The 14,553-nt window shown below is 37.1% G+C and overlaps 1 protein-coding gene across 3 annotated transcripts in view; it reads left to right on the top strand.

Moving 5' to 3' along the window:
* The window catches only part of LOC128855230 (uncharacterized), a 38,084-nt gene extending 25,087 nt beyond the window's left edge, over positions 1 to 12,997 (top strand). For 2 of the 3 annotated variants that reach the window (XM_054089951.1, XM_054089952.1), the window contains exon 2: positions 12,511 to 12,997. In XM_054089951.1, the coding sequence (XP_053945926.1) occupies positions 12,526 to 12,774 (249 nt within the window). In that variant the 5' untranslated portion in view covers positions 12,511 to 12,525 and the 3' untranslated portion in view covers positions 12,775 to 12,997. The remainder of the gene's footprint in view (positions 1 to 12,510) is intronic. The other variant, XM_054089950.1, reaches the window with a different exon arrangement.
* The last annotated feature ends 1,556 nt before the right edge of the window (positions 12,998 to 14,553 follow it).

The following is a 14,553-nucleotide window of genomic DNA, read 5'->3' as shown; positions in this document are numbered from 1 at the left end:
AAGAAATTGTACAGTTTTCTTTTAACAAGGGTTAAGGGACACCGAGGTCCGAAATGGGGACAACTGAAATCGGTTCTGTCGACCGTTTCCTGGCAACCTCATCGATTATCTCATTTCCTTCTATGTTCCTATTCCCAGGAACGCAGATAAGGGAAATGTTTCTTGTACGTTCGAGACGTTTAATCTCCTCTTTATAGAAGTTGACCAGAAGAGAGTTTGGCTTTGATTGCAACTTGACAATCGAAAAAGATATTTATGTCTCCCTCCCAACACCAATCCCAAGCATTTTGCATGCCTGCAAGGTCGCGGAGATCTCTGCTTGAAAAACACTACTAGTTTTCGGCAGTTTAAAGGAGACTGAAATATTGGCGGATTTAGAAAAAAACCCGCTCCAACTCCAGATTCCAACTTGGATCCGTCAGTGAAAAGAGAGGCAGACTCTTCCCTCCTTCCAATCGAGCCTACTTGGAAAGATAGCCTTGACACAACACTCAAAGCCCAGCTTGGGGATGGAGAGATCTGAAGGAAGTTCAGCGATGGAAGGAGAAATCTGCCTCAATATGCTACCATGTCTTACAGAAAATTTCCTCCAGAGGCTAATCTCCTTCAACCTAATAACGCTCTGAGCAGCAATGGATTGAACGATTGAAGATCAACGGGATGTAGGTAAATGCAGAATGACTTTAAGGGCGGCAGTAGGGAATATTCTATGCGCTCCAGTGTTGCGAATACATGCCGTCTCTCTGCTCTCTCTCTAATTTAATGGTGTTGTAGCCCTTTTGAAGGGCTACTCATCAAACTGAGCAACCATATGCCAAATGCAGAACAACTAAGTTGTACATCCTGAGCACGACAAGTGGCTTGACACTCCATTTTTTGACGAACATAGATATACAGGAGTAGAAAACTATATGCGCCTCTTTAACGCGATTTTCGATGTGCAGCTTCCAATCGATCTTGTGGTCAAGAATCACGCCAAGAAAGGAAAGGAGACGGATAGATCTTTCTACCTCTAGTCTATTTAGTGCAGTGTCAATGGACTCAGCCCTAACATTATTGACAGCGTTCTCTATGTGTATTAAGTCCACCTAGGTGAAACGTTTCTCTTTCAGCGATTTCTCTACAGTCCCTCCTACCTGATGTAAGGCTATTTCGGTAGATTTCCCTTTCCCTGGAGATAGTCTGGTTACAGAGTGCTTTGGAATGCGATAGTCGATCACTCTCTCAAACACCTCTAACTTTATTAAATCAAATTTTGAAGCGCTATAAAACTGTGTACCAAAATTTATTTCTAAAGGGTAATTTTTTAAGAGCTATAGGAAAGTTTTTCAAAAAACACACGTAAAATTCAGAAAATGCATGAAATTTTTAATTAAATCGATAGTATAGTCCATATAATTTAATGTTTGAAGATTATTTCATGCAAATGTTGACCGCGACTGCGCTTCAAATGGTCCATCCGCTTAGTCCAATTTTGGCATACTCTTTCCAATGTTTCGGCCGGCATCTCACATATAAATGCTTGAATGTTGTCTTCCAAATCGTTATTTGAAGCAGGCTTGTCTGAATAGACATGAGCTTTAACATAGCCCCACAAAAAATAATCTAAAGCCGTTATATCGCACGATCTGAGTGGCCAATTGACAGGTCCCGAGCGTGAAATAAAATTTCACCGAACTCACCTCTCAACAAGTCCATTGTTACGCGTGCTGTGTGGCATGCGGCACCGTCTTGCTGAAACCACATGTCATGCAAGTCAAGCTCTTGTGTTTTGGGCAAAAAAAAAGTTGGATATCATTTCACGATAGCGCTCACTATTCACAGTTACGTTACGATTCGCAGCATCTTTGAAGAAGTACGGTCCAATGATACCTCCAGCCCATAAACCGCACCAAACTGTGACCTTTTCTGGATACATTTGTAGCACTTGCAACTCATCTGGCTGATCTTCACTCCAAAATCGACAATTTTGCTTATTTACGTACCCATTGATCTGAAAATGAGCTTCGTCGCTGAACACAATTTTTCGATAAAAAAGTGGATCTTCGGCCAATTTTCCAAGAGCCCATTCACCAAAAATTCTGCGTTGCGGTAGGTCATTCGGCTTCAATTCATGCACCAGCTGTATTTTGAAAGGCTTCACACCTAAATCCTTTTGCAAAATTTTCCACGGTGTTGAGTAACAGAGGCCCAATTGCTGCGAACGGCGACGAATCGATAATTGATGGTCATCATTAACACTGGCCGACACAGCTGCGATATTTTCTTCAGTTCACACTCTACGTAAGCGTGTTGGTGGTTTGATGTCCAATAATGTAAATTTGGTTCTAAATTTAGTCACAATAGCTCGAATAGTCGCTTCAGTGGGTCGATTAAACTGGCCATAAAATGGAAGAAGTGCGCGATAAACTTTTTTAACAGAACATGCATTTTTATAATAAAATTCAATGATTTGCAAGCGTTGTTCGTTTGTAAGGCGATTCATGGTTAAATTATAGACCAAACTGAAGATGTTTGACAGTGAAACAAATCACGAAACGTACGTCAGCGGTTTAAACCAACTGCTTAAAGAGATAATAGCTAAAAAATCACCCGTTATAAATTCGTATTAAAGAGTTTGAAATTTTTATGAAAATTGGTCGAATTTTAATAAATCTTGTACAAAGTTTGAAACATTGATTGATATGATATTTGCTCTAGAATTAATTATAAATACTTTCATAAAAAATTAATGAAAATTAAAATAATCAAACGAAATGTACTCAAAACTGTGCAAAACATAGTTTTGCTAATTATGTAGATGTCTTCAACTGTATATGTTATGCTTGCCTGGCTATGCGTGCGTGTGTGTGTGCGGTTCATTCATTCAAATTCTCTACTGTGTGGGTGTATAATTTACGCTCTCTATCACAGCGGCCTATTTCTCAGACATTTGTTGTCGTTGTGGTTGTCGCCATTGCCGTTGCCATTGCCAACCCCATCCCCATCAACGTTGCTAACTTCGTCGTAACACCATCAATCCGGGTCGACTATAGCGGTTTAGTGCCTTAAGCCATTCCGTAGCATGGTAAATAGTTTGCACACTTGAGTAATTGCATGGTCGGCTATGGAAAGTAGCTGAAACGGAGATGGGAGTTGTCTGACTAGCGGTTTTGGGCCACAACAACAATTAGGCAGCCAACCATTTTAATACTTGCAGATACGAATAAGGAAAGCATGTTTGTGTGGGCGATGTGTAAGCACATATACGAGCAAATATGTATGTGTGCGGATTAAATGGAATGTGTAGCCCGTTTGCGCTGTGGCATGAAATGCCAACGCCACCGGTCTTGGTTATCTTCACAATGTTGGCTTCATATTGCTTTTGTTTTAAAATTGCTCATAAATTAATTTGAATGTTTAATGGCATGCAAAGTAGCTAGTAAGGGATAGTGATTCCATATTGTGTAAAATTTATAGCATTATATCTACATACATGCATACATACACTTGTAAGTACATTTGAGATTTGAGCTTTTTGTGTAACTACTCGGGTTTTCAGCGAAATTCCTTCAGTTGCTCAGCTGTTAAACAAAATTCCCATTGCCGTGATTCGTTAATTTTCTGTAATAAAAGTTGTGCGATTGACAGCAAGCATTTATTTACATACCTGTTGTGGAATATGTGCAAGTGTGCGTGAGTGTGGCGTTAGTTATACCTTTAAAAACAGAGAATGCAAACAAATGAAATGGAAAAAAGGGATTACAAGATTTGTATCAGCATTCAAGTGTTTTGCGATGGCATTTGTCTTCAAAAACCCAACGAGACACGAGGAAAAATGCGCTTAAATTTGTTATACCCCATTGAAAATTGCGCGATTTGTGACAGTTGAATTACCAGACATATAGCCCTAGTAGCCAGCGCTTACTTTTAGTGGATTAATTATTCATAATTAGTACTCACACTATAAATTAATAAATAAAATAATTTCTGTCTAATGGTGCTCACACTCAGCAACGTGCCGTAGTCCCTTTCCATTGCCCGTAGGATACACAAAACTGAGCAACACTTGTGCTTGTAGAAAACAACTGATTTCCTTTGGTTACATATTTACACGATACATCGCCTTGGCTGTGTTTGTGTTTCGTGGTATCGCCACAATATTGCCACTGATATTTTTGCATACACACTTTTACACAACACCGTGTGGTGAGAGATCAATCAGCTGCCACGATTTTACGGAAATAATCCAAAATCTCACGTCAACCATCTACGATGCTACGGAACGGAACGGTGGGGAGAATCCATTTACAGGGAAAACAAATTAAAAAAACAAAACGAAGACGACAAAAAAAGTTTGAAACAGAAATGTTTAGTAAAGTAAAATGTAAAGTTTAAAAATTTTCAAAATCTCAAATTCGTATTACGCTGAAATAGAAAATGTGAAAATCGTTTCCTCCTGAAATGAAGAAGATGGAGAAAAATGAAAAATTTCGAATTTTCGAAGAAATAGGTGGGAACTTAGTGGATCCCGTAAGATATTTTGAAAAATATATGGTAAAATGTAGAAACTAAAAACACAAAAAAAAAATTTTGAAAAAGATAATTAGAATACCATGAATGTTGAAAGGTAAATTTTTCGAAAAATATGTCAAAAAACAATATGTGAACAACATAGACTTCAAAATAAAAATGACAAATTGAAAAATTTTGAAAATCCTTAAATCCGTATTTTGGCGAAACGGATAAAGTTAAAATCGTTTCTCTCCGAAATGAAAATGTCGACAAAAAATGAAAAATGTCAAACGAACCGAGTAATTTTGGGAGTCTGGTACGATATGTCGAAATTTAAAATGTAGAATGTAGAAATACCGAAAAAACTTGATAGAAAATGAAAGAATGTCGAAAAAAAAACTTTTCGAAAAATAAAATGTCAAAAACAAAAATTTCGAAACAGAATTATGGGAATTTAAACATTTTTTAAATCTCAAAATCGTGTACTTTCGAAATGAAAAATCGAAAAAAATTAAAAATTTTGAAAAAAAAAACTGGGAACTTAGTGGGTCCGGTCGAAAAATATATGGTAAATTGTAGAAAATAAAAACATCAAAAAATTATCAAAAATAATAGTTAATTAGAACACCATGAATGCCGGAAAAAAAATTTGAAAAATGAAATTTCGAAAGTAAAAATTTGGAAACAGAAATATCGAAATTAAAATTGTTTTTAGATTTTTAAAACGTATTTTGCCGAAATGGAAGCGGATGTTAAAAACAGTGGATAGTTATAGGGTCTGGTATGATACGTTGAGACTTAAAGTAGAACATAGAGATAGTGGAAAAATTATGGTACCGAGGAAATCGAACAAAATGCTTCGAAAAAAGAAATGATTTTAAAGCAAAATTTCATATCTGAACAATCAGCTACATTAAAAGTATAACTAATTTAGTAAGTTTTACTTTCAGTTCTCCAATTATGATAAGTAAAAATAGTGTGAAATCTCTTGTTACGAGTAGTTATTAAAATGAAGGAATTGAAGAGCAAGTAGAAGAAGAGGCAACGCAAAATCGTATGTTTTAGTAATCAGTTGTGTGGAAACTAGGAGGTTGAATTAGTTTTAAAGGTGACACACAGATGGCGCTATTTATCACTTTATCGCGTTGGCAATACTGAATATATATTCATGACAAAGGCCTAGGCTTTGTTTATCAGTATCTGTCATTTCGCTGAAGTATAAACAACGCAGTGTTTTCGTGCTCCGAGTATGTCAACTTTCGTGCCGTCGAAACGCAATTTGCTGGAAGCTTTGCTTTTCTGCTTCAATTTGAAAAAAAAAAAATACAGCCCAAGCCCGTGAATTGCTGCAGGAGGCCTACCCAGACCATACTCCGTCGATTTCAATATGTGAGTACTGGTTTCGACGATTCAAAAGTGGTGATTTTCACACCGAAGACAAGGAGCGTCTTGGCCAGCCCAAAAAGTTCGAGGACGCGGAATTGGGGGAATTGGTAAACGAGGACTCATGCCAAACCCAAGAAGAGCTTGCTGAATCATTGGGCGTTGATAAATCAACCGTTTGCAAGCGTCTAAAAGCGATGGGAATGATCCAAAAGCAAGGACATTGGGCCCCGTACGAGTTGAAGCTGCGCGACGTCGAACGGCGACTTTTTACGTGCGAATTGCTGATCGAGCGACAAAATCGGAAGGGTTTTTTGCATCGGGTGGTGACTGGCGACGAAAAATGGATCCACTACGATAACCCAAAACGCAAAAAATTATGGGGTTTGCCCGGCCACGCATCAACGTCGACGGCCAAGCAGAATATTCACGGCAAGAAAATCATGCTCTGCATTTGGTGGGATCAGGTCGGCGTCGTATATTTTGAGCTGCTCCAACCGGGCGAAACAATCACGGGCGATCGTTACCGACTGCAATTGATGCGTTTAAGCCGGGCATTGAAAGAAAAATGGCCGGAAACGGTAAAAAGGCACGACATGGTTATTTTGCAACATGACAACGCTCGGCCGCATGTTGCTCAACTTGTCAAAAAATACCTTGGAACGCTTGGCTGGGAAGTGTTACCCCACCTGCCGTATAGTCCAGACATAGCTCCCTCCGATTATCATTTGTTCCGGCATATGAGTCTCGATTTGGCGGACCAGCGGTTCTCCTCGTACGAGGCTACCAAAATATGGGTTGAGTCATGGATAGCCAAGCAGCGGCCAGAATTTTGGAGAAACGGCGTACGGAAATTGCCCGAAAGATGGGCGAAAGTTGTAGCTAGCGATGGCCAATACTTCGAATAAAATATTTTGTACCGGTTTTTCACAATAAAGCCCCAAATCTTCGAAAAAAACCTTTAAAACTAATTCAACCTCCCAAATAATTTATAAGGATCCGATTTTGTCGATTTTGAAAAATGATAAGTCTCTTTAAAAAAGGCATCGTTTAATAAAAAGACATCCGTAAACCTACTTAATTACAATAGGATATCTCGAAAACTGAACGACTAGTTTGTGCTCATACAGACGGGCATGTCTTATCCGAATAAACTCGTCTTTCTATTCATTTTGGTATAACTTCATATGGGTTTATCTCTTCTTCTTCGGGTAAATGCCAACACCGGATTAAAACTACAATACAAAACGATTTTCTGTGCTCGAAAGTCATAAAAACGATCAGAAGAAGACATTTTTTGTCAGAAGTTTAAAGAAAACTTTTCCCTTGGGAATTCTATGTGTAGGTATATACCCTAATACATATATGATATATATATATATATATATATAAATTATATTCGAGGTCAATGTCAATCTGTCGAAATAATCCAACGAATGATATGTAAAATTCTTTCCTCCAAGTGTCTAATAACTTGACAACCTTGTTAAAATAAAATAAATAATTGGCGGGTACATTTCTGTTAGGTGTTAGTCCGAGCTCTTCTTCCTATTTGTCGTGTGCGTCTTGATGTTGTTCCACAAATGGAGGAGCCTACAGTTTCAAGACGACTCCGAACGGCAAATGGTTTTTATGACGAGTTTTTTCATCCGCCTTGTTAACTTAGCCAGTTACGCACTTTTTATTTATCTCTACTGTTTTAACAAAGATATTGGGGTATTGAAAATTATCATTTTTTCAAGCCTCTGACTACCCCTAACCCCTTAAAATGCCTTCAGTGTAATCAGGTTTTCAATATTTCGTCATTTTAGGTTTCGACATTTTAAATTTGAACTATCTCGAAATAATTGAACAATATTTTTATTTTCGGTATTAATTTTATTTTAATAAAATAGCTCATTTCGCCATTTTGTTCGTCGCTTGTAGCTTCGACATCTCAAAATTCGCCATATTTTGTAGGAGACCGGTTTTCGTTTGTGGCCTTCATTAATATTCCCTGTTAAGCAAATTGTCATATTGTTTCGCAGGAATCTCACAAATTTTCAGAAAAATAGTTATTTCATTTCCGTGAATGATTCTTCACCGGAGGTGTGCGCTGAACAATTTTCAATTTAAGTGAAGAGAACATTTTCTATTTTTATCAACTCTCAGCTAGACAACAAATTTGTCGTTTGTCACCCACGCAAACAGAAAATCACACATGCACACACCAATAATACCTCAGCGTGCACGCACACAAACACAGCCCCAATAATCCGTACACAGCGCTTCCGGCGATAGCTAAAGAAGCCAATAGAAAACAACTTGACTGTCAGACACCTGTAAATACAAATATGCTTGTGTGCATACACACACATACATCCGCATGTTGACTTTTGCCTTTGCGTGAGAGATCGTCGCATCCATCTGGTTGGTAGAGAGTACAAATATTTATATTGGCAACGTTAAAGCTGAGCTTCGTGATTGTTGTTGTTGTTTGTGCTGCTTTTGATTTGCGACGCAAATACAATTTCTAGTTTACAGCTTTTTAGCACTGTTATTTATTTTTTGTTGTTTGTTTGCTTTCTTTTTTGTCTCTGAAAAAGTGTCAAGTGTTAAGATTTTGAGGTGCTGAAGGTATGTGTGTGCATGCACATGTGAGTATGCATGTGCGTATTATGCAGGATGTGTTACCATATTTGTATTGCATACAAGTAGCTGGTACCACGAACGGTTTAACATCTACAAATACCCATTTATTGCCAGCTTAATATGACTTAAAGCATGTAAGAATTTTTTTTCGGAATAAAAGCATTTGCATGTTCTTAAAAACAGCTCCTGCAGTTGGATGTAATGTACTTATGCATGTACGCTTTTGTTCATACTTACAAGGTGACTTGTATTGCATATTTCAGTGAATCATGGATTTTACAATTATTACTTTTTTGGCTTTTTTTGCAAACATTCATATCGGGGATTTACTTCTCTTATGGATTAGCACACATCTGCAACATCAACCACATTCAAGATGAAATGTAATTACCCAGCGAGAAATTTTGTTCGTAGAAAAGGCATCGGGAGGGACAAGTTACATACAATCCAGTATTTGAGGACATGCATATATGTGACCATAACTTCCCGAAACCATTATTTTTCTGTTTGCTCTGTTTCAGATAAGACATGGCGGACTACAAATTAACTCAAGAAATGAAGAGACTATCGTCATTAATTCTCCCGTTCATTCGCTTATTTGGTTCGCCTTGAATTGCAAACATCAGGTCCCGATTAGAGTCTGTTGCAAAACGCAAACAACAGGAGTAACCTTCTGATATTGTCCAAGCTGTATAATTTATTTAAGAAGTGCAAACGGTCATTGACGAAGGCCCTTCAAAATCAAGCTTAATGTTTCTGGCGGTCTTATCCGTCGAGTTGTGCATGAAGGTATCTGGTATAAAATCTACATAATGCGCAGAAGGCAGTTTATGCCGGAGCAAAAACGAGAACAGCAAGTTTTCCGGCCAAAACGTCTTTTAAAAAAATTGTACATCCTGAAGTCCCTGAGATGTTATGGTTTTTATCTGACGAAAAAATGCCGTCGAATACCAAAAGATTAACTAGAGAAATGACAGATGACAATTTGTTAATGCACACGTAGTTTCCAGCCACTCTTATGATTTTAGGTGTTGTGAGCTATAAAGTAAATGTCATGCCAACGCACTTCTTTACTCAAGGATTTCGAGGGACTTCCGCTGCATACATCGAGGCTTCAGATACAGCAGTGAAATCCTGGATTGGTAGTGTGCGCGTTGACAGCCCATAGATCTTTCAGCAAGACTCTGCTATCTGCTCCTTACCACGAAGCGATGGTGCACTGAAAATTTCCATGACTACGAACTTATGGTCTAACGCTTAGCTCATCAGACCTTAGTCCCTTGGATTACTACGTATGAGACGTAGTTCCATTATTAAACTTAAGAGAGAGCTCTGTTGTACTGAGCGTATGCGCCTTTCTTCTGTCTGCAAATGGCCAAGATGTTTCAACATTAACATGCGCTATAGCGTTGCATTCAAGGCGAAAGTGCATTGGTGTCTCTTGGGATTGGTCGCAGAAACGAAAAGAGTCAGTGGACTATATTCCAATCATGTGCAGATGACTAGATCTGACTCAGTGGGTGAACTGCCTCTTGCCAGCCCGTCGACAAACTCGGAACGCTGCAGTAAGCAGTTACATGAATACATTTTTCTTGCGAAAAGCTGAAGTGTTCAACCCAGTATTATTTTACTGAATTAGATGCAGATATCCGATTAAATAGAGTTTTGTGTTGCGTTCGAAAAAAATATGGCACTAAAAAAATATGTGACTTTGAAACGCATTTGCTTCATAATTTTGTTTGTGAAATGCGAATTTATTTATATATTAATTTTCTCGCCCAAATGGGACATTGGAAAACAAAGCTGCCTTCAAACTTTAAATTGCTTTCCGCTACCCATGATTTTCTTACTATTTGCGTTTGTTAGAAAAAAAAACTAAAATTTACTATTGACCGCAGAATACAATTTCCAGCTGGGTACACATTTCCATTAATCCATATGCGCGTACATTTAGTTCATGTTAAGTGAATGAATACCTGCTCTTATTGATGCTTTAGTATGCAATATTCGTTGAAAGCATACTTTTATTGCATACTTTCTGGCGAACATACGCATACACACATACTTAACATTATGCATGAGCTTGTATATGTTTGCGGAAGTGGTTTGCAGATTTTTTGAAATATGCAATACACATTCATTGGCTTTTCTCATGAATTTTTAGGGAGTGATTTTTTATAGAACATCGATAATGAAACGAATTAAAAGCTGTCATATACTCCCATGTATTTGTAATTAGCTTTTTACCAACGAGTATGTTACTGCATGTGATGTGATATGGTTCATATTTTTCCAACTAATATGGAAAAAAATCCCAGATACACCTGCTTTTTACATTCAGAAGAAGAGGAAAGGAAGCTGGAACGTTGAAGTGAAGAAGACTTTAAAGTCAGTTGGTACATCTAATTAGAGAGGTTATGTGTGAGCGTGATGAAAAAATAGCTTTCGTTCGATACCAACATTGTAATACATAGAATATTTAAATAATACACCTAATTAATTTAAAATTTTGGGGCGAGGTGGCAATCCTATTTAAAAATATGTCTCAAATAGCTGTCGTTTGGTACCAATGTATTTATATATTATTTGACTATCATATTTGGTTTATTTTAAATTTTGTGATAGGTGGCAACTCTGTTACAATGTGTTTTAAACAGCTGTCGTTTGACCCAAATATGTAATATTATTATATTATTTGACTAGCATAATTCATTTATTTTAAATGTTGCGATAGTTGGCAACTCTATCAAAAATATCTCTTTCTAAAACAGCTGGTGCTTGTTACCAATAATATATTATTTAGCTAGAATATTTAATTAATTTCCCTTTTTTTAAAGCTGGCAATCCTATTTAAAAATATATCCCTATAGCAATCGTTCGAATAAATATTGTAGTATACGCGAGTGTATTATTTAAAAACTATAATTAATTAATTTTAAATTTTTGTTTTAGGTGGTAATCCTATTCAAAAATATGTCTCAAACAACTGTCGTTAGACTCCAACATCAAAATATACTATTTGACTAGCATATTTAATTAATTTTACATTTTGTAACAGGTGGCAGCCCCATTCAAATGTAAGTCTGTGTTAAAATGTTTCCAAACAGCAAGCGTTTGATACCAAGATTTTATTTGATTATTCAGCCGGAATATTTAACTAAATTAAAATTTTGTTTATTTTAATTTTTTCGGTTAGGTGGTAACCCTATTCAAAAATATGTCTCATAAAGCTGTCGTTTGACACCATTATATTAATATATTACTTGACTAGCATATTAATTTTTTTCAGTTTTTTGAAGGGTGGCAATCCTATTAAAATATGTCTGGGTTAAAATTTTTTCATACAGCTAGCGTTTGATACCAATATTTTAATATATTATTTAGGAACCATATCTAATTAATTTTAGATTTTTCGATAGGTGGCAACCCCATTAAAAATGTTTTTAAATTAACACTTACTCGAACAGTGGTAGCTAGAAACGTATATTATAATGTAGTATTTTACAAATAAATAACATTTAAACAATTGAGTTTTTCCGGATTAGTGGCAACACTACTTAAAGTTATTTCTGCCTGCTGAATTCTTAAACAGCTTTTATTTGATACCCATAGTATAACATTTTAATTAACTATAACATATACATTTTTCTGATAGGTGGTCACCCTATTACAACATATGTATGTATTAAATATCCGACAAAATCCTTTTAATATGTACCTGACGCTGAATTCTTATTTTCCCATTTGTCCGTGTATTTGACTTCAAAGTTGTCTGAAAACTGCATGGCAATCGGCCGACTACATTTATAGTTTATATGATACTTACGAGTATGTACAATATCAATACATGTACATACTTATATGTATGTATATGCATATGTACATCTATTAAGATTATATCGATTACACATACTTTTTATTATATATAAAAATAACGTTGATTTCTCTCCTATTTTTATTCAAATCATTGCCAAAACTCTCCGTTTCTCTTCTCATTTCCAGCTGAATCCATAAAAGATGGTGCGTATCGAGGATAACGGAGAACCAGGCTGCAAGACTGCTGCTGAAGTGAATCAACGATTTCGCAATTTCGAGGATCCCACCTCATATTGGCAATGCGCCATACAGGGTCAGCCAGCCAAAATAGTGCGCTGTGAACCGAATAAACTCTACTCAGAGGAGGAACAAAAGTGCATTGACTGGAAGAAATGGCATTGGACGGATCCAAAAGAGCCCCCCAGCCGGCCTAGTAAAGCTAATAAATAAGCAAAAAGCTTATAATAATCAAATTACTATAAACATAAGCATAAATATGTTTGTGAATTGAGAGATTTAGATAATAATTGTTATAGTAAGTGTACATAAATTCGTTTTAGAAAAAAGGAACAACAAAAATATACAAACCACACATTCCATTGAGTTACATATGTAAGTAGGAGAAAATAAATTCCACTGCTAATTAATAAAACGAAAGCAACTAATTTTTGTTTTTGTGTGTTACAAGTAGCAATGCCACTTAAGCAGTCAATCACAATGGAACATCATTTCTCATTATCCTGATGTTCGGCTTTTGTGAATATTTTTGCGATGTGAACTCCAACCACAACAGCGGCGCCAAAGTCAAAGTATGCAAAGCACTCTGGCTTCCATTGCTGGCGTTGTCAATTGAATGACATTTGTTTCGCACTACAAGCATTTCCAGTGCATTTGAAATTACGCCAGCATACCACCAAGCATCAATTCGCATCCTATTTCGAGTTTGATGTGAATCCTCTTTCAGTTTGCGCGGCAGTTGGAGCCACAGACACTCACTCAATGGTTTGCTTTTTGTCGTAGTGTCGCCTCATTGCACAAACAATGGCTGCCATTGTGAACATCTGCACAGTGAGCTGCTTCATCTTCCCCCTTACCCTTTTTCGTGTTATTCGTACCATTTACCACATGTGGCGCATTGTTATAAGTACTTCTTCGCGAATGCAAATGACTTTGGGTGCAGTGAGTTGATTGAGTGAGGCAGCTCGCCATAGACAGTGCAACATCTCCACGTAAGCGGTGTGCAAAAACAGTAAACATGGTCCGACTCCGATGATATTTCGTATATGCGCTATTTTTCACTTGCTGCCAGGTCATTGTTTTGTCCACGGCTTTGTATTTGCCTTTGATGCAGCGTCGCCAAGAGCTCCTGGGTCTGCCTCTTGTACGCTGTCCTTGGAGGTTCCAGTCCAGCGCTTGTCTGCTGATTTCAGTGTCACCTTCCCGTAGGGTAATGCCAAGCCATCTTCATTTATATTCTCTAATTTCAGTTGCGATTGGTTTTTGATGACATCGTCAAAGCAATTCGGTGTTAGATATCCAGTTGTCTGGCCGCCAGATATGTTGATTGCGTCTCAAGCAGCGGTTCACGATCACTTGAAGCTTCTGTACAACTTCAGCAGACAAACACCATGTTTTACAGGCATAGAGCAGAACTGATTTAACATTGGATTTGAAAATCCGTATTTTTGTTGTAATGTTCATTTGCTTGGACTGCCACACCGGACGAAGATTTGCAAATGCACTTCTTACTTTTTGTTTATGATAGGTCATGAAAAAAATGCGTTTGGCTGCATTTACGGCAACGAATGCCACTGGCGATTTAAAATTCCGGCCTGTAAGCTTTAGTATACGGGCGTTATCTTTTATATTATATTTTGTGCCTTTGCAACATTTCGTGTGATGAGCACATCGAAAATTTGGTATTTTTTTGGCATAAACGAACATACTAGGTTGTTTAATAAGCTTGGCGGTTCGATAAGAAAGGGCGTTGCTACTAGTCTATTTTTTTTGTTATGTTGGTGCACTCATCATATGAACGTAGGTGAAGTCTCATTTCAATCTGTCAATTCCTTCTTTGCTTACAAGCCATTTAGTACCGATGTGTCGCAATATTTTCTACAGTGGGAAAAATCAATTTATTTTATTTATTTATTATGATTAGGTACAATAATACAATTATTATACTTAATAACTAACAGGAGTGCTAGCAGCCAAGGCCTTCGACTCTCT

This window comes from Anastrepha ludens, chromosome 2 (genome assembly GCF_028408465.1).
Source record: "Anastrepha ludens isolate Willacy chromosome 2, idAnaLude1.1, whole genome shotgun sequence".
NCBI classification, from domain to species: domain Eukaryota; kingdom Metazoa; phylum Arthropoda; class Insecta; order Diptera; family Tephritidae; genus Anastrepha; species Anastrepha ludens.
Note: the sequence above shows the minus strand (reverse complement) of the source record. Positions and strands in the feature narration are given on the sequence as shown.